Here is a 26,027-nt window from a genome sequence, read left to right on the forward strand (position 1 = left end):
GAGAAGTGGAATGAAGAGCACGGCAGGAAGTTAGAAGCTTTGATAACCTGACCTCTGTCAGAAAAAATTTCATTTCTACTGAATCTATCAGTGTTCCTAGGAAGGAAAATCTTGTGAGAGGGGAGTGTGATATACCTTTAAGGCATATCCCTCCCACCTTCCTCTCTCCCTATTTAATCACCTTCACGCCTTCTATTCACTGCCTGATAATTGATGTTACCTCTAAAAAGTATCATCCTTCTTTTTGCTCTCCTGGCTACTTTATGCTTATTTCACAGTTTCACCTGTCACCTTGGGAAACCTCCTGGAATTACCAATATATCGCTATCCAGATTCATCTGACAACCTGCATTACCTTCTCTTTTTGCTATCAATAGGTAATTTGCACGCTGTCACTAATCTCCCTTGCAGCCTTCCAGCTGCCTGCTCGCCGATACCGGAAGTGAGTCACACTCGCTCAGTCGGAGCTACCGCTGAGACGCCACAACGCTCTGCCGCTCTGATCTTCAGTTCACGGTCTGTACTTTTTACTTTTCCAAACCGAAGGTATAACTTTTCCTACAAACCTTATGCTGGCTAAGTGTATATTTTGTGAACTGCAAGTATCTCTCTGACATTTCTACCCTAGACTATAACAAGCTGAATTACTTATCTGAGTGAGTGTGTGAAAACGGACTTTACTTATTTACTACTTATGCTGTTATATGCACTAATACATTCTATTTTTGCATTATTCAGAATTGCACCATTTGAATTCACTCCACTAGTGTTTTCTGTTTTCTCTTATCTTGTTATTTTAAAAGGGTTATTTTTCATTAAAGATACAACCCAGACTCTCACCACATTACAGTAATTGCTCACAGATACTCTGCCTTAAGTTTAAGCTCCAACTTTTAGACAGAATTATCAAAGGAGCAACATTTCAACTATTTACTTGTTAGAAATAAAACATTTATATATTCAATATAACAGGGAGAGAGAACTCTTTTCTTCGTTCACCTTCCACCCGTGAGACCAGAACAATGTCCATATGGGACTTTGCGATTTGAAAAGTCGACGCCTGTATCAGAATGTCGTCTAGGTAAAGAGCCACTGCTATGCCCGTGGCCTTAGAACCGCCAGTAGGGACCCTAGAACCTTTGTAAAGATTCTTGGTGCCGTGGCTAACCCGAAGGGAAGAGCCACAAGCTGGTAATGCCTGTCTAAGAAGGCGAACCTGAGGAACTGATGATGATCTCTGTGAATCGGAATGTGGAGATAAGCATCCTTTAAGTCCACGGTAGTCATATATTGACCCTCCTGGATCATAGGGAGGATGGATCGGATAGTCTCCATCTTGAAGGATGGGACTCTGAGAAATTTGTTTAGGATCTTGAGTTCCAAGATTGGTCTGAAAGTTCCCTCTTTTTTGGGAACTATAAACAGATTTGAATAGAAGCCCTGCCCCTGTTCCTCCCTTGGAACTGGGTGGATCACTCCCATAACCAGTAGGTCTTGAACACAACGTAAGAATGCCTCTCTCTTTATCTGGTTTACAGATAATTGTGAGAGATGAAATCTCCCCTTTGGAGATGAAGCTTTGAAGTCCAGAAGATATCCCTGGGAAACAATCTCTAATGCCCAGGGATCCTGGACGTCTCTTGCCCAAGCCTGGGCGAAGAGAGAAAGTCTGCCCCCTACTAGATCCGGTCCCGGATCGGGGGCTACTCCTTCATGCTGTCTTAGAGGCGGCAGCAGGTTTTTTGGCCTGCTTCCCCTTGTTCCAAGCCTGGTTCGGTCTCCAGACTGGTTTGGACTGGGCAAAATTTCCCTCTTGTTTTGCATTAGAGGAAGCTGAAGCTGCGCCACTCTTGAAGTTTCGAAATGAACGAAAATTATTCTGTTTGGTCCTTAATTTATTGGACCTATCCTGAGGAAGGGCGTGACCTTTTCCTCCAATAATATCAGAAATGATCTCCTTCAGGCCCGGCCCGAATAGGGTCTGTCCTTTGAAGGGGATGTTAAGAAGCTTAGACTTTGAAGTAACGTCTGCTGACCAGGACTTAAGCCATAGCGCCCTGCGCGCCAGAATGGCAAAAGCCTGAATTCTTAGCCGTTAGTTTGGTTAGATGAAAAACGGCGTCAGAAGGGCGGGAGCCGGTGTGGGAGGCGGGTGGGCAGCCTTCGGTGGATTGCATCACGAAGAGGGGGACGGGATCACTGGGGGCATGCACTGACGCGCGCGTGCATGGGGGCAGGCAGGGCCCTTGCTTGTGTAAGGCAGGGGGGCACCGAGAGCGGTGACTGCTGAGGTGGATCTGCCTGAAACAAAGAGTGAGTGAAAATGTTGCCATGCACCACCCACACACACCGGAGTCAGGACACAGCTCATCATTAATCTACAACTTCTACATTGCTAATGCTATGTGGACAGTGGTCGTGCCGCGTGGAGCTTGCTTGCGTGCTGTCTAACCCTGCTATCTGAGACTAAGAGGGAAATTGTGTGGTGGATGCCTGGTGCCATGTGACTCACTGACACACTCTAAGTGAAAATGAGCCACGTGAGTGAAGCCCCACCCAGACGGCTAGACCGGTACTGTACTGAAGTCGGACTTGTGAGGTAGGATGGTGGGGGTTTGAGGGCAGGGGTCTGGGCAGAAATAAGAATGCATGGGGCTCCCAGCTTTGCACGTGACAGTGTAGTGTAGGAGACTGTCAGAGTGAGTGACAACTGCTGTGAGACAGGGGCCAATGACGGCAGAAAAAAGTGTGTTTTTTTCCATTTTTTTACTCATATTTTATAATTTTTTTATAGTCAATTATAAGATATGATGAAAATAATTTAGAAAGTCCATTTAATGGCGAGAAAAACGGTATATAATATGCGTGGGTACAGTAAATGAGTAAGAGGAAAATTACAGCTAAACACAAACACTGCAAAAATGTAAAAATAGCCTTGGTCCCAAACGTGCAGAAAATGGAAAAGTGTTGTGGTCATTAAGGGGTTAATCATTGTGTAGTTTTTTGGTTTTTTTGAAGAGTGCCGAATTCCCTGTCTTTGTGATTGGATGAGTCTATTATTATATATCCTAAATCTCTCTTTTTCTTTAAGTGTTATTTATAGGTCTGCACAAATTACCCTATAAGGGCCTAGGTGCATATGTGCACTATATATATATATTATTTTTTTTATTTTTTTATTTTGTTTTTCTAAAAACAAAATTTATGCTTACCTGATAAATTTCTTTCTCTTGTGGTGTATCCAGTCCACGGGTTCATCCATTACTTGTGGGATATTCTCCTTCCCAACAGGAAGTTGCAAGAGGACACCCACAGCAGAGCTGTCTATATAGCTCCTCCCTTAACTGCCACCCCCTTAACTGCCAAGCAAGAAAAAAGGAGAAACTATAGGGTGCAGTGGTGACTGTAGTTTAAAAATAAAAAACACCTGCCTTAAAGTGACAGGGCGGGCCGTGGACTGGATACACCACAAGAGAAATAAATTTATCAGGTAAGCATAAATTTTGTTTTCTCTTGTAAGGTGTATCCAGTCCACAGGTTCATCCATTACTTGTGGGATACCAATACCAAAGCTTTAGGACACGGATGAAGGGAGGGACAAGGCAGGAACTTAAACGGAAGGCACCACTGCCTGAAAGACCTTTCTCCCAAAAATAGCCTCCGAGGAAGCAAAAGTATCAAATTTGTAGAATTTAGAAAAAGTATGAAGAGAAGACCAAGTTGCAGCCTTGCAAATCTGTTCAAAACTACCTTATCTGCATGGAAGATCAGATAAGGGGAATCACACTGTAAGGCAGATAACTCTGAAACTCTTCGAGCCGAAGAGATAGCTACCAAAAACAGAACTTTCCAAGATAAAAGCTTGATATCTATGGAATGCAGAGGTTCAAACGGAACCCTTTGAAGAACTTTAAGAACTAAATTTAAACTCCATGGTGGAGCAACAGGTTTAAACACAGGCTTGATTCTAACTAAAGCCTGACAAAACGCCTGAACGTCTGGAACATCTGCCAGACGCTTGTGCAGAAGAATAGACAGAGCAGAAATCTGTCCCTTTAAGGAACTAGCTGACAATCCCTTCTCCAATCCTTCTTGGAGAAAGGATAATATCCTAGGAATCCTGAGCTTACTCCATGAGTAACCCTTGGATTCACACCAATGAAGATATTTACACCATATCTTATGATAGATTTTCCTGGTGACAGGCTTTCGAGCCTGAATCAAGGTATCAATGACCGACTCGGAGAAACCACGTTTTGAGAAAATCAAGCGTTCAATCTCCAAGCAGTCAGCCGCAGAGAAATTAGATTTGGATGTTTGAATGGACCTTGGAGTAGAAGGTCCTGCCTCAGCGGCAGAGTCCATGGTGGAAAGGATGACATGTCCACCAGATCTGCATACCAAGTCCTGCGTGGCCACGCAGGTGCTATCAAAATCACAGAAGCTCTCTCCTGCTTGATCTTGGCAATCAGACGAGGGAGGAGAGGAAATGGTGGGAACACATAAGCCAGGCTGAAGGACCAGGGCACTGCTAGAGCATCTATCAGCGCTGCCTGGGGATCCCTTGACCTGGACCCATAAAAAGGAAGCTTGGCGTTCTGACGAGACGCCATCAGATCCAGTTCTGGTTTGCCCCATAGTTGAATCAGCTGGGCAAATACCTCCGGATGGAGCTCCCACTCCCCCGGATGAAAAGTCTGCCGACTTAGAAAATCCGCCTCTCAGTTCTCTACTCCTGGGATATGGATAGCTGAGAGATGGCAAGAGTGAACCTCTGCCCATAGAATTATCTTTGAAACCTCCAACATTGCCAGGGGACTCCTTGTTCCCCCCTGATGGTTGATATAGGCTACAGTCCTGATATTGTCCGACTGAAATCTGATGAACCTGACCGCAGCTAGTTGAGGCCAAGCCTGAAGAGCATTGAATATCGCTCTCAGTTCCAGAATGTTTATCGGAAGGAGGGCTTCCTCCTGAGTTCACGAACCCTGAACCTTCAGGGAGTTCCAGACTGCGCCCCAGCCCAGAAGGCTGGCATCTGTCGTCACTATAGTCCACTCTGGCCTGCGGAAAATCATTCCCCTGGACAGATGGACCCGAGATAACCACCAGAGAAGAGAATCCCTGGTCTCTTGATCCAGATTTAGCAGAGGGGACAAATCTGTGTAGTCCCCATTCCAATGATTGAGCATGCAAAGTTGCAGTGGTCTGAGATGTAGGCGGGCAAACGGAACTATGTCCATTGCCGCTACCATTAGGCCGATTACTTCCATACACTGAGCCACTGACGGCCGAGAAGTGGAATGAAGAGCACGGCAGGAAGTTAGAAGCTTTGATAACCTGACCTCTGTCAGAAAAAATTTCATTTCTACTGAATCTATCAGTGTTCCTAGGAAGGAAAATCTTGTGAGAGGGGAGTGTGATATACCTTTAAGGCATATCCCTCCCACCTTCCTCTCTCCCTATTTAATCACCTTCACGCCTTCTATTCACTGCCTGATAATTGATGTTACCTCTAAAAAGTATCATCCTTCTTTTTGCTCTCCTGGCTACTTTATGCTTATTTCACAGTTTCACCTGTCACCTTGGGAAACCTCCTGGAATTACCAATATATCGCTATCCAGATTCATCTGACAACCTGCATTACCTTCTCTTTTTGCTATCAATAGGTAATTTGCACGCTGTCACTAATCTCCCTTACAGCCTTCCAGCTGCCTGCTCGCCGATACCGGAAGTGAGTCACACTCGCTCAGTCGGAGCTACCGCTGAGACGCCACAACGCTCTGCCGCTCTGATCTTCAGTTCACGGTCTGTACTTTTTACTTTTCCAAACCGAAGGTATAACTTTTCCTACAAACCTTATGCTGGCTAAGTGTATATTTTGTGAACTGCAAGTATCTCTCTGACATTTCTACCCTAGACTATAACAAGCTGAATTACTTATCTGAGTGAGTGTGTGAAAACGGACTTTACTTATTTACTACTTATGCTGTTATATGCACTAATACATTCTATTTTTGCATTATTCAGAATTGCACCATTTGAATTCACTCCACTAGTGTTTTCTGTTTTCTCTTATCTTGTTATTTTAAAAGGGTTATTTTTCATTAAAGATACAACCCAGACTCTCACCACATTACAGTAATTGCTCACAGATACTCTGCCTTAAGTTTAAGCTCCAACTTTTAGACAGAATTATCAAAGGAGCAACATTTCAACTATTTACTTGTTAGAAATAAAACATTTATATATTCAATATAACAGGGAGAGAGAACTCTTTTCTTCGTTCACCTTCCACCCGTGAGACCAGAACAATGTCCATATGGGACTTTGCGATTTGAAAAGTCGACGCCTGTATCAGAATGTCGTCTAGGTAAAGAGCCACTGCTATGCCCGTGGCCTTAGAACCGCCAGTAGGGACCCTAGAACCTTTGTAAAGATTCTTGGTGCCGTGGCTAACCCGAAGGGAAGAGCCACAAGCTGGTAATGCCTGTCTAAGAAGGCGAACCTGAGGAACTGATGATGATCTCTGTGAATCGGAATGTGGAGATAAGCATCCTTTAAGTCCACGGTAGTCATATATTGACCCTCCTGGATCATAGGGAGGATGGATCGGATAGTCTCCATCTTGAAGGATGGGACTCTGAGAAATTTGTTTAGGATCTTGAGTTCCAAGATTGGTCTGAAAGTTCCCTCTTTTTTGGGAACTATAAACAGATTTGAATAGAAGCCCTGCCCCTGTTCCTCCCTTGGAACTGGGTGGATCACTCCCATAACCAGTAGGTCTTGAACACAACGTAAGAATGCCTCTCTCTTTATCTGGTTTACAGATAATTGTGAGAGATGAAATCTCCCCTTTGGAGATGAAGCTTTGAAGTCCAGAAGATATCCCTGGGAAACAATCTCTAATGCCCAGGGATCCTGGACGTCTCTTGCCCAAGCCTGGGCGAAGAGAGAAAGTCTGCCCCCTACTAGATCCGGTCCCGGATCGGGGGCTACTCCTTCATGCTGTCTTAGAGGCGGCAGCAGGTTTTTTGGCCTGCTTCCCCTTGTTCCAAGCCTGGTTCGGTCTCCAGACTGGTTTGGACTGGGCAAAATTTCCCTCTTGTTTTGCATTAGAGGAAGCTGAAGCTGCGCCACTCTTGAAGTTTCGAAATGAACGAAAATTATTCTGTTTGGTCCTTAATTTATTGGACCTATCCTGAGGAAGGGCGTGACCTTTTCCTCCAATAATATCAGAAATGATCTCCTTCAGGCCCGGCCCGAATAGGGTCTGTCCTTTGAAGGGGATGTTAAGAAGCTTAGACTTTGAAGTAACGTCTGCTGACCAGGACTTAAGCCATAGCGCCCTGCGCGCCAGAATGGCAAAAGCCTGAATTCTTAGCCGTTAGTTTGGTTAGATGAAAAACGGCGTCAGAAATAAAGGAATTAGCTAACTTGAGAGCTTTAATCCTGTCTAAAATATCATCTAACGGGGTCTCCACCTGTAGAGCCTCCTCAAGAGACTCGAACCAAAAAGCCGCTGCAGCAGTAACTGGGGCAATGCATGCAAGAGGCTGGAGAATAAAACCTTGATGGATAAAAAAATGTATTAAGGAGACCCTCCAATTTATCCATAGGATCTAAGAAAGCACAACTGTCCTCGACGGGGATAGTTGTACGCTTAGCTAGGGTAGAAACAGCACCCTCCACCTTAGGGACTGTCTGCCACGAGTCCCGTATAGCGACATCTATGGGAAACATCTTTTTAAAAGCAGGAGGGGGAGAGAACGGAACACCTGGTCTATCCCATTCCTTAGTAATAATTTCCGAAAACCTCTTAGGGACTGGAAAAACATCAGTGTAAACAGGCACTGCAAGGTATTTGTCCATTTTACACAATTTCTCTGGAACTACAATGGGGTCACAGTCATCCAGAGTCGCTAAAACCTCCCTGAGCAATAAGCGGAGGTGTTCAAGCTTAAATTTAAAGGCTGTCATTTCAGAATCGGACTGAAGTAATGTCTTCCCTGAATCTGAAATCTCACCCTCAGATAGCAACTCCCTTGCCACGGCTTCGGAGCATTGTGAGGGTATATCGGACATAGCTACTAAAGCATCAGAAAGCTCTGTATTTGTTCTAGCCCCAGAGCTGTCTCACTTTCCTTGTAACCCTGGCAGTTTGGACAATACCTCTGTGAGGGTATTAGTCATAACTGCCGCCATGTCTTGTAAGGTAAACACATTGGACGCGCTAGATGTACTTGGCGTCACTTGAGCGGGAGTTATAGGTTCTGACAAGTGGGGAGAGCTAGATGGCATAACCTCCCTTTTGTCAATCTGAGAAACCTCTGGTGATAAATTTTTAAATGCCATAATATGGTCTTTATAATTTATAGAAATTTCAGTACATTTGGTACACATTCTAAGAGGGGGTTCCACAATGGCTTCTAAACATATTGAACAAGGAGTTTCCTCTATGTCAGACATGTTTAACAGACTAGTAATGAGACCAGCAAGCTTGGAAAACACTTTAATAAATGTGAAACAGCAATTAAATAAAAAAACGGTACTGTGCCTTTAAGAGAAAAAAACTATCACATAAACTGCAAAACAGTGTTAAAAAGTAGTAAACTCTTTGAAATTTTTACAGTGTGTATAAGGGACTAAATCAGCATTGCACCCACTTGCAAATGGATGACTAACCCTTTAGGCCCCAAACCGGATTTGAAAAACGTTAAAAAACGTTAATAAACAGTTAAACACCTTGCCACAGCTCTGCTGTGGCTCCTACCTGCCCTCAAATACGATTTAGGAAAGAAATAAGCCCTCTATAGTGGTCCTCAGATGCCAGAGGACTCCTTTAGGGAAGCTGGATATCTCAGTCTGAATATGAACTGCGCATCTAGAGCGTGAAAATAGGCCCCTCCCACCATGCACTCGATGTCAGAGGGCCTTAAGAAAATACTCCTAGGAGTATCTGACTAGCCATGTGGAAACTAGGCCCCAAAAAAACAATTTATCACCCTCAGAGAAAAAACGTTCTTTCTATATAACATGTAAACGTTTTGTCACTAAGAAATATGAGTATTAACATGAATATTACCCTTTTTTGTAAGCATGATCCCAGTCGTTGTTAAATCACTGCATCAGGCTTACCTCAATTATACAAGGCTCTGTCAGCATTTTCTAGATCTTATCATCTCTCTAGAAATAAATATACTGAACATACCTCAAAGCAGGTAAACTGCAAACCGTTCCCCCAACTGAAGTCTTTCCCATACTCTTCAGTTATGCGTGAGAACAGCAATGGACCTTAGTTACAAACCGCTAAGATCATCAACCTCCAGGCAGATTCTTCTTCTAATTTCTGCCTGAGAGTAAAACAGTACAACGCTGGTACCGTTTAAAAATAAGAAACTTTTGATTGAAGGTAAAACTACACCACATATCTCTTGATACTTCCTATCTTGTTGAGAGCTGCAAGAGAATGACTGGGGGTGGCAGTTAGGTGAGGAGCTATATAGACAGCTCTGCTGTGGGTGTCCTCTTGCAGCTTCCTGTTGGGAAGGAGAATATCCCACAAGTAATGGATGAACCCGTGGACTGGATACACCTTACAAGAGAAATGGCTTTATTCTTAAACATTATCCATTCATATTTGGTGTTATTTAGTGCAGACTTCACAGGGGCTGAACTCACTGTATGCCATAAAACTCTAAGCTCAGATAAGATAATCTAAAATGGTTCTACAGCACTGTGAGATCTCTCACAAGATTCTAGACAGGCAAATTTTTCTATACTTCCTTGCATTTCTGTATGTGAATAAGAGACAAGCCCAGTACAATGTAGCACTGCATTATATGAGAGTTTTGTTACACTGTGTGCTTTACATTACGTTACACTTCACTTGGGTCTTCTCAGCATTATGACATTTAAGCTTTGAACTTTCTCTTTTGTATTTTAATGCATTTAGATACAACAGTGATTTTACAAAATTTGATTATGTTTTAAAAGTTTCTGGGTTAATTTAACAAATTAGGATTATAAATTGTATATTTCTGTGTATCTTCTACAACTTAAATTGCAGGTTGTATTTGCTCTATTGTAAAATAAAAACACAGTTTCAAAAAGTGTGAGGGGCAGGGCAATGACCTGGACTAAACAGGGGAGTTCCCAGGGTATGTCTGAAGCTATTTCTTAATTTTCATGAAATGCTGTAAGCATTTTACACATTCTGAGCAAAGAGTTGTAAGCGCTCCGTATACTCACTTCTTACTTCAGTGTACCTGTCAGCGTTCTTCACGCTGTGCGTGACTTCCGCATGCCCAGTGTTACTGTCCGGAAGTCCCTCCGGGAACTTGATTCCACCAAAACCGGTGCCAAAGGGATTAAGGCGAAAGCCTCACCTCCACTTTCCAGTTCCAATTCACAAGAGACACAGTGATACCATCACTTTGGTAAAGATTTATCAACACAGGAGATATGGATAAAAACAAATAATTCTTTATTCCAACGATAAAAGCATCAAACAGAAGAGGAGTAGCAGTCAGATGGTCATTGAGGAAGTTACGTCTTTTGCTGACGAAACGCGTTTGACCATCTGACTGCTACTCCTCTTCTGTTTGATGTTTTTATCGTTGGAATAAAGAATTATTTGTTTTTATCCATATTTCCTGTGTTGATAAATCTTTACCGAAGTGCCGGAAGTATTTTACACAAGCTGGTCTCAATGAATTATCTTGCCAGCTGTATGCAGGTGAAGTTTGCTCAAACTCACAAAGTGCAAAAGAAAACGTAATAAAACTGAAGTGTAAAGTAATATAAAATATAAAGCACAAAGTGTAAATTCAGCAGAACTGTCATATCATGCAGTGCTGAATTGCACTGGACTTGTCTCTCCTTTACATACAGAAATACAGGTAATGCCCTTTGGAGAAGTAAAGCAAAATCTGACTTTTTAGAATTTCATTAGGGATCTCGCAGTGCTGGAGGATCATTTTATATCATCTTGCCTGAGTGGACAGCTTTATAACATCAGGCTCACAGAGAGAAGGTTCATATACATAGAGGCAGAAAGACTAAACAAGTGCAGGAAGCAACACAAACAGAAGAGTAGGTAGAATGATAGGAAGCCATACACTGAGGGGTACAATACTCTCACCTTAGATGCAAACTTCCCGTCCCTGAAGAAAGGAGTAAGATATTTCACAACAATATCGGCTGTCTCCTTCAGAGTCACCACTTTGTTCCCTGGTGGCTGAAGTATTTTGGCTGTCCCTTCTTTATCTTCTTTGGATAGGCTAGGGTCAAAGGTCACTTTCTTCTTGCTCTGTCCAACATTACCTTTCTCTTGCTGTAACAGGATGGAAGATGATTTCTCATCCGTCCTTGATCTTTTCGTTGGTGGACCGCCTGGATCCTGATGCAAAAGAGAGACACACATAACACAGTCTAATTATCAATCCTTTAAAATTACAGGATTAATGGATAGAAAAGGCTTGCATCATCTAAGGCCATGTGTCCATCATGAAAATATGCACCTTATGTAAGTCTGAAGATGAGGCTTTCCATTCTGCTGCCCATAAATTTGAGACTTTCCTTGTCATATGTGTCCTTAAACCATGTTCCTTGTCCTGTGTATGTTCATGCATATCCATAGGCCAAAATTATACACGGTCATTAGCTTGTGTTATGTTACAACCTCAATTATTGGTTCAGAGGGCTGCAGCATTTAATGTCTGGCACATGCCATATGTGAGAAAAAAAACGGGTTTACATACTAAAATCATGTGATATATATATATATATATATATATATATATATATATATACACACACACACACACACGTGTGTGTGTGTGTATATTTCATATCTGAAACTACCTCTAATAAATCAGTTCTCCATCCTTGAACAGAGAGCTATGTGCAGTGAGATAAATTGAACTGATGCACTTTTATCAGTTTTAATCACCATGTAAAACACAACCAGAGTTTGCTTTGCCATTTGATGTGTATTTTTATTGTTTTATTAATTTACAGATGTCAGATCTACAATCTGCCATTAAAGCAAAATGCACAAGTAACTTAAACCATACAGATAAGTTAATTTTCTGTCTGCCGGTCCCAAAGCAGGAGCATCTGGTGTTAGTAGCCAAGAAACATTCTACATCACACCATGTAAGAAATTCTAAACAGTAAAATACTTACCGACAAGTTTCTGACACACACACACACGACAGCACACACCCACAAACATACCCAAACGCAGACACAAACATATGCAGACAAAAACACACACACACAACAGCACACACTCACAAACATACCCAAACACAGACAAAAACACACACACACAACAGCACACACTCACAAACATACCCAAACACAGACAAAAACACACACAGACATATAGACACACATACACACGACAGCACACACTCACAAACATACCCAAACACAGACACAAACATATGCAGACAAAAACACACACAACAGCACACACTCACAAACATACCCAAACACAGACAAAAACACACACACACACATATAGACACACATACACACAACAGCACACACTCACAAACATACCCAAACACAGACAAAAACACACACACACATATAGACACACATACACACGACAGCACACACTCACAAACATACCCAAACACAGACACAAACATACGTAGACAAAAACAAACACACAGAGACACATATATAGACACACATATACACACCCAAACACACACATACATAATTAGATAGACAAAAAAACACACACATATAGGCACACTTACACACACACACACAAACACAGACACATACTCAGACAAAAAAACACACATATTTATATATAGGCACACTTACACTCACAAACATACCCAAACACACAGACACATATATAGACACACTTACACCCCCCCAAACACACACATACATATCCAGATAGACAAAAAAAACACACATATATAGGCACACTTCCACACACCACAGCACAAACTCACAAACATACCCAAACACAGACACAAACATACGCAGACAAAAACACACACACACACACACTCACATGTATAGGCACACTTCCACACATGACAGCACACACTCACAAACATACCCAAACACCGACAAAAACACACATACATAGACACACTTACACACACCCAAACACATACATACTCAGATAGACAAAAAAACAGAATTTATGTTTACCTGATAAATTTCTTTCTCCTACGGTGTGTCCGGTCCACGGCTTCATCCTTACTTGCGGGATATTCTCATTCCCTACAGGAAATGGCAAAGAGAGCACACAGCAAAAGCTGTCCATATAGCCCCCCCTCTGGCTCCGCCCCCCAGTCATTCGACCGACGGTTAGGAGAAAAAGGAGAAACTATAAGGTGCCGTGGTGACTGTAGTGTACAGAAAAATAAAAATGTTATGGACCGGACACACCGTAGGAGAAAGAAATTTATCAGGTAAACATAAATTCTGTTTTCTCCTACATTGGTGTGTCCCGTCCACGGCTTCATCCTTACTTGTGGGAACCAATACCAAAGCTTTAGGACACGGATGAAGGGAGGGAACAAGTCAGGTAACCTAAACGGAAGGCACCACAGCTTGCAAAACCTTTCTCCCAAAAACAGCCTCCGAAGAAGCATAAGTATCGAATTTGTAAAATTTGGCAAAAGTATGCAGAGAAGACCAAGTCGCTGCCTTACAGATCTGTTCAACAGAAGCCTCAATCTTGAAAGCCCATGTGGAAGCCACAGCTCTAGTAGAGTGAGCTGTAATTTGTTCAGGAGGCTGCCTTCCGGCAGTCTCATAAGCCAATCGGATGATGCTTTTCAGCCAAAAGGAAAGAGAGGTAGCAGTAGCTTTCTGCCCTCTCCTCTTACTAGAATAGACGACAAACAAGGATGATGTCTGTCTGAAATCCTTTGTTGCTTCTAAATAGAATTTTAAAGCACGGACCACATCTAGGTTATGTAACAAACGTTCCTTCTTCGAAACTGGATTCGGACACAGAGAAGGAACAACTATTTCCTGGTTAATATTCCTGTTGGAAACCACTTTTGGAAGAAAACCAGGCTTGGTACGTAAAACTACCTTATCTGTATGGAATACCAGATAGGGTGAAGTACACTGCAAAGCAGACAATTCAGAAACTCTTCTAGCAGAAGAGATAGCAACCAAAAACAGAACTTTCCAAGATAGTAACTTAATATCTATGGAATGTAAAGGTTCAAACGGAACCCCTTGCAGAACAGAAAGAACTAAGTTTAGACTCCATGGAGGAGTCATAGGTCTGAAGACAGGCTTGATTCTGACTAACGCCTGTACGAACGCCTGTACATCTGGCACGGCTGCCAGACGTTTGTGCAACAAAACAGACAGAGCAGATATCTGTCCTTTTAGAGAACTAGCTGACAAACCTTTATCCAAACCCTCTTGGAGAAAGGAAAGTATCCTAGGAATTTTAATTTTACTCCAAGAGTATCCCTTGGATTCGCACCAACAGATATATTTTTGCCATATCTTATGGTAAATTTTCCTAGTCACAGGTTTTCTGGCCTGAACCAGAGTATCTATAACCGAATTTGAAAACCCACGCTTAGATAGAATCAAGCGTTCAATTTCCAGGCAGTCAGTTGCAGAGACACTAGATTTGGATGTTCGAATGGACCTTGTACTAGAAGATCCTGCCTCAAAGGTAGCTTCCATGGTGGAGCCGATGACATATTCACCAGGTCTGCATACCAAGTCCTGCGTGGCCACGCAGGAGCTATTAGAATCACTGAGGCCTTCTCCTGTTTGATCCTGGCTACAAGCCTGGGAAGGAGAGGGAACGGTGGAAACACATAAGCTAGATTGAACGACCAAGGCGCCACCAATGCATCCACTAGTGTCGCCTTGGGATCCCTGGATCTGGACCCGTAGCGAGGAACCTTGGAGTTCTGTCGAGACGCCATCAGATCCATATCTGGAATGCCCCATAGTTGAGTTAACTGGACAAAGACCTCCGGGTGAAGTTCCCACTCCCCCGGATGGAAAGTCTGACGACTCAAATAATCCGCCGCCCATTTGATGATCTTGGATACCTCTCTCATCGCCAAGGAACTTTTTGTTCCCCCCTGATGATTGATGTACGCTACAGTCGTCATGTTGTCCGACTGAAATCTTATGAATCTGGCCTTCGCTAGTTGAGGCCAAGCCAGGAGCGCATTGAATATCGCTCTCAGTTCCAAAATGTTTATCGGGAGAAGAGACTCTTCCCGAGACCATAGACCCTGAGCTTTCAGTGAGTCCCAGACCGCGCCCCAGCCTAAGAGACTGGCGTCGGTCGTGACAATGACCCACTCTGGTCTTCGGAAACTCATTCCCTGAGACAGGTGATCCTAAGTCAACCACCAGAGAAGTGAGTCTCTGGTTACCTGGTCTACTTGAATCTGGGGAGACAAGTCTGCATAATCCCCATTCCACTGTTTGAGCATGCACAGTTGCAGTGGTCTTAAATGAATTCGAGCAAAAGGAACCACGTCCATTGCTGCAACCATTAGTCCTATTACCTCCATGCACTGAGCTATGGAAGGCTAAGGAATAGATTGAAGAACTCGACAAGCGTTTAGAAGCTTTAACTTTCTGACCTCTGTCAGAAAAATCTTCATTTCCACAGAATCTATTATTGTACCCAGAAAAGGAACCCTTGTGGACGGGGACAGGGAACTCTTTTCTATGTTCACCTTCCACCCGTGAGACCTGAGAAAGGCTAACACAATGTCTGTATGAGCCCTTGCTTTGGAAAGGGACGACGCTTGGATTAAAATGTCATCTAGGTAAGATGCCCCTCGACCGCTAGAAGGGACCCTAGCACCTTTGTGAAAATTCTGGGAGCAGTGGCTAAACCGAATGGAAGAGCCACGAACTGGTAATGTTTGTCCAGAAAGGCGAACCTCAGGAACTGATGATGATCTTTGTGGATAGGAATATGCAGATACGCATCCTTTAAGTCCACGGTAGTCATATATTGACCCTCCTGGATTGTTGGTAAAATCGTCCGAATGGTTTCCATTTTGAATGATGGAACTCTGAGGAATTTGTTTAGAATTTTTAAATCCAGAATTGGCCTGAAAGTTCCCTCTTTTTTGGGAACTACAAACAGGTTTGAGTAAAAACCCAGACCTTGTTCCGCTGTTGGAACTGGGTGTATCACTCCCATCTTTAATAGGTCTCCTACGCAATGTAAGAATGCCGGACTCTTTATCTGGTCTGAAGATAAGCGAGACATGTGGAACCTTCCCCTTGGAGGAAGATACACCTGAGAGACTATTTCTAGTGCCCAGGGATCCGGAACATCTCTTGCCCAAGCCTGAGCAAAGAGAGAAAGTCTGCCCCCTTCTAGATCCGGTCCCGGATCGGGGGCTACCCCTTCATGCTGTCTTGGTAGCAGCAGCAGGCTTCTTGGCCTGTTTACCCTTGTTCCAGCCCTGTAATGGTTTCCATGCTGGTTTAGGCTGGGAGGCGTTACCCTCTTGTCTAGAGGCTGCAGAGTTAGGAGCCGGTCCGTTCCTGAAATTGCGAAAGGAACGAAAATTAGATTTGTTCTTAGCCTTGAAAGGCCTATCCTGTGGGAGGGCATGGCCCTTTCCCCCAGTGATGTCTGAAATAATCTCCTTCAATTCTGGCCCAAAAAGGGTCTTACCTTTGAAAGTAATATTAAGCAATTTTGTTTTGGACGACACATCCGCCGACCAAGATTTTAGCCAAAGCGCCCTGCGCGCCACTATTGCAAAACCTGAATTTTTCGCCGCTAATTTAGCCAATTGAAAAGCGGCATCCAAAATAAAGGAATTAGCCAACTTTAGTGCGTGAATTCTGTCCATGACTTCATCATATGGAGTCTCTTTTTGGAGCGAATTTTCTAGTTCATCGAACCAAAAAGACGCCGCCGTGGTGACAGGAATAATGCACGAAATTGGTTGCAGAAGGAAACCTTGCTGAACAAAAATCTTTTTAAGCAATCCTTCCAACTTTTTATCCATAGGATCTTTGAAAGCGCAACTGTCCTCTATAGGAATAGTTGTGCGCTTGGCTAACGTTGAAACTGCCCCCTCTACCTTAGGGACCGTTTGCCATGCGTCCCTTCTGGGGTCGACAATGGGGAACATTTTCTTAAATATAGGAGGTGGAACAAAAGGTACACCTGGCCTATCCCACTCCTTAGTCACTATGTCCGCCACCCTCTTGGGTATCGGAAAAGCATCAGCGTGCACTGGGACCTCTAAGAATTTGTCCATTTTGCACAACTTCTCTGGAATCACCAAAGAATCACAATCATCAAGGGTAGTTAGCACCTCCTTAAGCAGGGCGCGGAGATGTTCTAGCTTAAATTTAAATGCCACGATATCGGGTTCTGCCTGCTGAGAATTTTTTCCTGAATCAGAAATTTCTTCCTCAGACAGACCCTCCCTCACTGCCAACTCAGATTGATGTGAGGGTATAACAGATAAATTATCGTCAGCGCCTACTTGCTCATCCTCTGTATTTAAAACTGAGCAATCACGCTTTCTGAGAAATGCTGGCAGTTTGGATAAAAGAGCTGCTATAGAATTATCCATTACTGCTGTTAATTGCTGCATAGTAACAAGTATTGGCGCGCTAGATGTACTAGGTGTCGCCTGCGCGGGCAAAACTGGTGTTGATGAACTATCCCCGCTACCTTCATTTGAAGAATCATCTTGGGCAACCTTATCAAATGTGACAGTACTGTCCTTACTTTGTTTGGACGCCATGGCACAATTTGCACATACATTTAATGGGGGAACCACCTTGGCTTCCATACACACAGAACATATGCTATCTGAAGGTACAGACATGTTAGACAGATTTAGGCAGGCTAATAATGTAATAAAAACAATTTTAAACAAAACCGTTACTGTCTCTTTAAATAATAAAAAGAGCACACTTTATTTCTGAATGATCGAAAAACTATGAAAGAAATATCTGATCTTTATGAAATTTAAACCCCAGTGTCTTAATGCTTTGAAAGTATTGCACACCAAATTTCAAATCTCTAACCCCTTAAATGAGCAAACCCGGAGCTAATAGTTCAATTTACCGGTTTAAACACACTACAGTCCCTGCCACAGACTTTGCTGCGGCTTTTACCTTCCTTAGGGGTTATTCACCACAGTAATAAGCCTTTCTGAGTCCTTTTCTAAGCCACAGGACCCTCTCACGTGAAGCTGCATGCACTGCCTATGGAAGTAACTGTGCAACTGAGGCGCGAAAATGAGGCCTCCTCCCTCTGCATACCAGAGTGAAGGGGCCTTTCTGACTAGATTAGGCGTCTAAACAACTGCCAGGCGCAAATAAACGATCCCAAAAGTGTTTCAAAGTTTGAAAAACACTCCAAATGTCACATAAATATGTTAAAAATAAATCGATTTAGCCCACAAAAGTGTCAACCAGCATAGAGCCCAATTTATAAGCCTTAATTCTGTTATTGAGTCTAAGAAAATGGCTTACCGATCCCATAAGGGAAAACTGACAGTCTTCTAGCATTACTAAGTCTTGTTAGAAAAGAGACTGGTCATACCTGAAGCAGATAAGTCTGCAAACTGTTCCCCCCAACTGAAGTTCTCTGGTTTCAACAGTCCTGCGTGGGAACAGCAATGGATTTTAGTTACTGGTGCTAAAATCATACTCCTCTTTTAACAGAAATCTTCATCACTTTCTGTTGTAGAGTAAATAGTACAAACCAGCACTATTTTAAAATAACAAACTCTTGATAGAAGAAATAAAACTACAACTAACACCATATACTCTTTACCATCCCCGTGGAGATGCTACTTGTTCAGAGCGGCAAAGAGAATGACTGGGGGGCGGAGCCAGAGGGGGGGCTATATGGACAGCTTTTGCTGTGTGCTCTCTTTGCCATTTCCTGTAGGGAATGAGAATATCCCACAAGTAAGGATGAAGCTGTGGACCGGACACACCAATGTAGGAGAAAACACACACATATATAGGCACACTTCCACACATGACAGCACACACTCACAAACATATCCAAACACAGACAAACACACACACACACACATATCACAAACTCACAAGCACAGCTACATACATCACAAACTCACAAGCACACCTACATACATACTAAGACAAAAAAAAAAAACACACACATATATATAGGAACACTTACACACACAAACACAGACACATACTTTGATAGACAAAAACACACACACACACACACACATATATATATATATATATATATATATATTACTGTGAAAAAATAGTGACATTTCCCCTTCCTCAGACACAGTGTATAGGCATATCACACAATTTATAGAGCAAACATAATAAACCCCACCCCCCAATCAGGACCCAAAAACCGAGTCATGGCAACCACCTTGTGACAATAATAAACAAACAGTGCATTTCATAATATCAAACATTGTCTGAAATAGTTTTAAATTGATTCAAATCAGTGACATTTAAAAGTAACCAAATAAACAAAAATGGAACTTTGCTATGATCATGTGGGAGACATAGAGAATGATGCATGTAATACAGACTAAGCAAATTCATAATAAAGCGCTGATAAACTATTACCGCACCAACTATATGATCAATAGAGCTAATAGTATACAGGCAAGAGAGCAACCATAGCAAAAGCATAGGGTAGTAAAATATACATACATATACACCTGACACTCAGAGATCAAGCTGTGAGAACACCCCGCTCAGTCTACCTATGCATCGAGACAACTCCGCCATATCCATGACACAAGGGTGAGGAGGAGGAGCACGTGACTGAGAGCTCCACTAGGGAACGGCGTCTGCGTTACTATGGTAATGTACCAGGAGACAGTGTATACTATGCGCTGTAAATCCGGCCCACACGATCCAGTGGCGAAAGTTATCACAGTACAGCAAAACTGGAGCCTATAACAAGGGTATAAAATTTGAGCAATAGCACAAAATGAACAGAGTGTAACGCTCAAGAAAAGGAACCCAAAGTAAAAAATTATATCCAATCATATACCTGGACAGCATTCTATGAAGCTCCGGCAATATTGAAACTCAGCCTGAACGTAACCATTAGAAATATACCTATCATTAGCCCATCTCTCTTATACTCACCTTACTTTTGTACTCATGAACTTTACCTATTCCTAAACACTCTCTCTCCCCCCTGCACTTCAGCCCAAAAACAGTCTCACTACTGCAAATCTGCTTCTCATCTCATGTCACTCTACCTCTTGCTCATACTAGCTGCTGGCGACATCTCCCCTAATCCTGGTCCCTCACAACGACCTAGCCTTTCACATCCCTGTGTGCCTTTCAATAGACTTCATAAACAAAACTATGGTAACCTTAACCACATTCCTCTTACATCTAAAACCACCTCCCCCTTCACTTGTGCACTCTGGAACTCTCGCTCTGTTTGCAACAAGCTCACTTATATCCATGATCTCTTTATCTCCCACTCTCTTAACCTTCTGGCTCTTACAGAAACCTGGCTCTCTGCTTCAGACACAGCATCCACTGCTGCACTGTCACATGGGGGTCTCCATTTCAGCCACACTCCTAGGTCTGGCAATAGACAAGGAGGTGGTGTTGGTATTTTACTTTCCTCTTGTTGCACCTTTCAACAAATACAGCCCTTCTCCTCACTCACATTTTCTTCATTTGAAGCACACATGATTCGGTTATTCTCTCCCCTCTCTATACGTGTTGCAGTCATATACTGCCCCCCTGGCTCCCCAACTCAATTTTTAGATCACTTTGCCTGGCTTCCTTATTTCCTTTCCTCAGACACCCCTGCCCTCATTATTGGCGACTTTAACATCCCTCTTGACAATCCCACTGCCTCCTCTGCAAAACAACTTCAACAACTTCCTCTTCCGGCCTGTCACAATGGACTGACTCTCCCACTCACAAAGATGGTCATTCCCTTGACCTGATTTTCACCTATCGATGCACTATCTCAAATTTAACAAACTCCCCTTTTCCTCTTTCTGACCACCATCTCCTAACTTGCAACATTACTTCCCTACCTACAACTCCCCCTTCCTCTACCCCTCACACCAAACGTCACAGAAGCACTAAGTCACTAGATCTGCAACAGCTCACTAGCTCTCTCAAACCTCTCCTCTCATCCATCACCTCCTTTTCCTACCCTGACCAATCTATCTGCCACTATAACTCCACCCTTACATCGGTCATTGACAATCTGGCCCCTCCAAACATAGCTCTGAAACCACTCTCATCCTCAGCCCTAGCATACTCCTCTGACATGGTACCTGCGCAGATGTTCCCGTACTGCTGAGCGACACTGGAGGAAATCTTGGAGTTCAGCTGACTTTCTTCACTACAAGTTCATCCTGAACTCCTACTACTCTGCCCTTAATCTCTATAAGCAACAATACTTCTCTAATCTCATCTCTACTCTTTTCTCTAACCCAAAACGTCTGTTCTCCACGTTCAATACTCTTCTCCGCCCACCCCACCTCCTAATACTTTCCCGCCTCGACTACTGCAACTCCGTACTCTCTGGTCTACCTAGCTGCCGCATAGCTCCTTTACAATCCATTATGAATGCCTCTGCCAGGCTTATCTTCCTTACTCGTCGATCTTCATCTGCTGCGCCTCTATGCCAATATCTTCACTGGCTTCCTCTTGCCTCTAGGATTAAACACAAAATACTCACTCTGACATACAAAGCTCTCAACTGCACTGCTCCCCCCCTACATTTCAGAACTTGTCTCCAGATACTCTCCCTCCCGCCCCCTTCAATCAGCTCAGGATCTCCTCCTCTCTTGTTACTTCCTCCCATTCCCGTCTACAGGACTTCTCCAGACTGGCTCCGATCTTGTGGAACTCCCTGCCTCGCTCCACAAGACTCTCCCCTAGTTTTAACAGCTTCAAGCGCTCCCTAAAAACTCTACTATTCAGGGATGTTTACAACCAACACTAACCTTTCCTAACTCCATTGCTTTCCCCTTGAACCCCTTAGAATGTAAGCCTATGAGCCCAGCTGTTTGCAGATCGCCTTCATAAGAGCCAACTACAACAGTGAAACTCTCGGCAGGGCCCTCTACCCACTTGATACCTGCAAAAGCTATCCTGTATATTGACTATGTTTACAACGCCTCGGAATCTGTTGGCGCTCTTCAAATACCTGATAATAATAAAAAAATAATAATAAATAACATCTTGTAAAGAACATCCCTACCAAGTATAAGGGACGACAGTACCTGCAAGATACACTAGGGAGGGCATATGGTGCCAATACCAATATCAATGTTTAAGTGCGAAAGGTATACAGTGTCAATAACATATTGCTGTCCCACATAACACACTGTTGAGACCCCCATCCTAGGTCCAGCTACCCATAAGAAATGTTTAAAGGGCTAAGGCAGCGCAAAGCAGAGCTGACCTATGCACTATGGGAATAAACAGGAGTTGAATTCTAAAACGCCTAACAACACCCAGCTAAATTACTCTAAATACCCAACCAGTAGACACTGTTAAACCTGATTGGTGTTACTAGGGACAGAAAGTGGCTCTCATATGAGAAAAAATGCAAAATGGACCCCCGTTTTCAAAGAAAACAATGCCAGTCAATAACTGTATTCAGTCCATTGGGTTGCACCGTGTTCAAACGGTGTATTCATCTTGCTTCGTTTTGTAAGAGGATCTTGTTTCGGTCGCCTCCACGTCTCAGCGGAGGGATGTGGTCAATCAAGACGAATCTGAGGTCATTCACTGTGTGCCTCAAGAAAATGTCTTGCCACAGGTTGATCACTGGCCTTGTTCTTAATGGCACTCCTGATAGCTGATCTGTGGTTGGCGAACCTTATCTGGGCATCATCGGAAGTTTTGCCAACATAGAAACGCCCACAACAGCAATTTAGCAAATATACCACATGGGTAGTGGTACAGGTAATGAAGTGCCGGATCGTGAACCTCCTATTGGTATGTGGGTGGCCAAAAGTAGGGCGGGTACCATAGCACTGCATGTCGTGCAGCCTGTACATCTATAGCAACCATTCTTCTTGTTGCGTTGTAGTCATTGGTCTTAGTATAGCAATGGGAGGGATCTGTAATCATTAGGACATCCTTAAGACTTTTGTTCCTTTTATAACCCACTCTAGGGTGTTGCCACTTAATTAATGGGAGGGTAGGGTCACTCTTGATGATGTGCCAGTGCTGATTAAGACTAGTACCCACATTGTAGCCATGCTGTACAAATTTCTCAGCCATTTCAGTTAGTTGGAACTGTCTCAAGTCAGGTTCGCTGTTGTTTCTTGCCACTCTCATTAACTGTGCTTTCTGGATGGCCTTCAGTAGAGCAGTTGGGTGATTGCTAGTTGCATGCAGCAATGAATTCCGGTCCGTTGGTTTACAGTATAAGGATGTCCCCAATTGTTTCTGACCTTTCTTGAAGATCCTCAAGTCAAGGAATTCAATCATAGTTTCATTGACGTTTAGTTTAAATTTAACTGGATTATCCATTTTGTTTAGCTGTTCAAACCAGCTCTCAAGTGCCCCAGCAGTGCCACTTCAGACTATAAAGAGGTCATCGATATATTGACGGTAAAACCTCACTTCGGGTTTCTCAAAGGCCCCCATTACAGATATTTTGTATTTATCCATAAATAGGTTGGCCAGAGAAGGGGCCACGGGAGCCCATGGCAGTCCCCGATATTTGTTGATAGAAAGAATTCTCAAAACAAAAACAGTTGAGACGTAGACTTAGCTCCAACATATGTATAAGGAAATCCCTAGGGGGACCAACGTAAGGATAACGATCTAGTGCCTCCATAATGCACAATTTGCCGCTTTCATGGGGTATGATCGTATATAGGCTATTCATCAGCAGTTGCAAGGATCCAGGTGTCCTCTACTTCTAACTCCATCGCTTCTTGAATAAGTTGGGATGAGTCGCACAGATAGGATCAAATGTTTCGAACCATTGGTTGTAAAAAGTGGTCCACAAAAACCGCTAGTCTGGAGGTAATTGAGTTCCTCGCTGAAACGATCGGTCTCCCTGGTGGTCTCTCCATACTTTTGTGGATTTTGGTTAACGTGTATAGTATGGAACAGGAAGGGAATTCCACTAGCAAATACTTCTTGGTGTTCTCATCAATCCAACCAGATGTAAAGCCTTGTGTCACAGCCTCATCAATGATCCCTATGAACTCAAACATTGGATCACATTTCAGTGGTAGATAGGTGGTTAGGTAACTCAGTTTTTGTAGTATCTCATCTCAATAATAAGAGTAGTCGAGGACCACTACCGCTCCCCCCTTGTCTGCTGTCCTAATAACTATCTCAGGGTCAGAAGACAGCGATGTAAGAGCTTGTTTCTCATCCTCAGATAGGTTATTGCGGTATTTTACCTGCTCCATATTACTGATGTCTTGGGAAACCAATTGCATGTATGTCTTTATGCTTGGATACAAACTTTGTGGATCGAAGAAGCTTTTACCTTTGAAAGGAGGGTTGATAGTCTGAGTTTCTGCATCTGTATCCTTAAAAAAATCTTTGAGTCTCAGGGATCTCTGGAATTTTTGGCAATCTATAAAAACATCAAAAACTCATCAGTTCGGCGTGTCGGAACAAAACTTAGGTCTTTGTTCAGGAGGGTCAGTAAAGCAGTCGTGAGGGACTGATGGATAATGTTGACAACTAAATTAGTCCATGACCCAAAGTCTTATGTTACAGTGGGGGTAATGGTGGCTTTCTCTCTCCAGCCCCCCCTCCGTAAGTGGGGCCTCCCCCTCATTTTCTTTGGCCGGCTCTTGTGGTGACCCCCTAAAAAAACTGTTGTGGGGTACCAGATGCGCCAACAGAGTCACTGCTTGTATGTGGCATGTCAGTGTCAGAGCCTGAACTGCTGTCAACTGTTTGTAATGATTGTTTGGTGTAGTATCGCTGGAGTCTCCTCCTCTGTGCATATGGTCTCCGGTCTTCACCCCCGGTTAACCACCGATATACTCTTTTATCCCTGTGGTCCTCACAGACAGTCTGTAGTTTTCTGTTTTTAAATTGGATGAGATTATCCTTATATTCCTTAACTTGACTTGTCAGTTTATCCAGCCAAGGCTCAGTGGTGTCCTCCCTCAGGGTCTGGATTTTTTTCATCTCACAATCTTGTATCTCTTGTTTTACCTTGTCCAAGAGGGCCCTCACTTCCTCTGTGACAAGTAGTATCAAATCAAGTGAGCACTTGTTTAGAATGGCGCACCAGCGCTTACAAAATTCAGGGTTCACAAGTCCTATTGTCGATAGATTTTTTTATACAGAACCCACGGAGGATTAACATCCTTCTATAGTACTCAGAGGTATAATCCATGAAGTTTCAAATCCACCTCCTTTTTCTTCAATTTTGACAGTGCAGAAAAGATGGAATTAGCTGAGTCATCATTAGTCATGTCCTCATCCAAAGCAAATAGGATTCTGGCTGCATCACGCTCAGTGGCTTCCACGTCAGTATCCATATTGTCTCCCGGTTACACAAGGCAAGGTGCTGTGCACATGGAAGTGCAGACATGCACATAGAAGTGCTATAGTGCAGAACAAAAGTCCCTGGGGTAGAGGTTAATCTCTTGTTGGTGTATCAACAAATTTTGAATAATAGATCACAGGAGTGCACTCTAACTTAACAACACAGCTGCCAGGGTGCCAATAATAAATAAATAATGGTAACCAAAACTTGCACTTGCTGGTCTTTTTAAAAAAACACTTTTTTACTGTAAAAAAATAGTGACGTTTCAGGGACAAAGTATCCCCTTCCTCAGACTCAGTGTATAGGCATATCACACAATTTACTATTTATTTTGTTACCATTATTTATTTATTATTGGCACCCTGGCAACTGTGTTGTTAAGTGAGAGTGCTCTCCTGTGATCTACTATAATATATATATATATGCACACATACAGACACAGCACACACTCACAAACATACCAAGACACAGATAAATGCATACTCAGATAGACAAAAACACACACACATACCTACAGACAAACTT

At 43.1% G+C, this 26,027-nt stretch overlaps 1 protein-coding gene across 1 annotated transcript in view; it reads right to left on the reverse strand.

Annotated features, from left to right (window-relative positions):
• Positions 1-26,027, reverse strand: part of RECQL5 (RecQ like helicase 5) — a 273,753-nt gene that overhangs the window by 45,029 nt on the left and 202,697 nt on the right. The window contains exon 18 of the mRNA XM_053709050.1: positions 11,145-11,402. Within this exon, the coding sequence (XP_053565025.1) occupies positions 11,145-11,402 (258 nt within the window). The remainder of the gene's footprint in view (positions 1-11,144; positions 11,403-26,027) is intronic.

The sequence above is a fragment of the Bombina bombina genome, chromosome 1 (genome assembly GCF_027579735.1).
Source record: "Bombina bombina isolate aBomBom1 chromosome 1, aBomBom1.pri, whole genome shotgun sequence".
Classification (NCBI taxonomy): domain Eukaryota; kingdom Metazoa; phylum Chordata; class Amphibia; order Anura; family Bombinatoridae; genus Bombina; species Bombina bombina.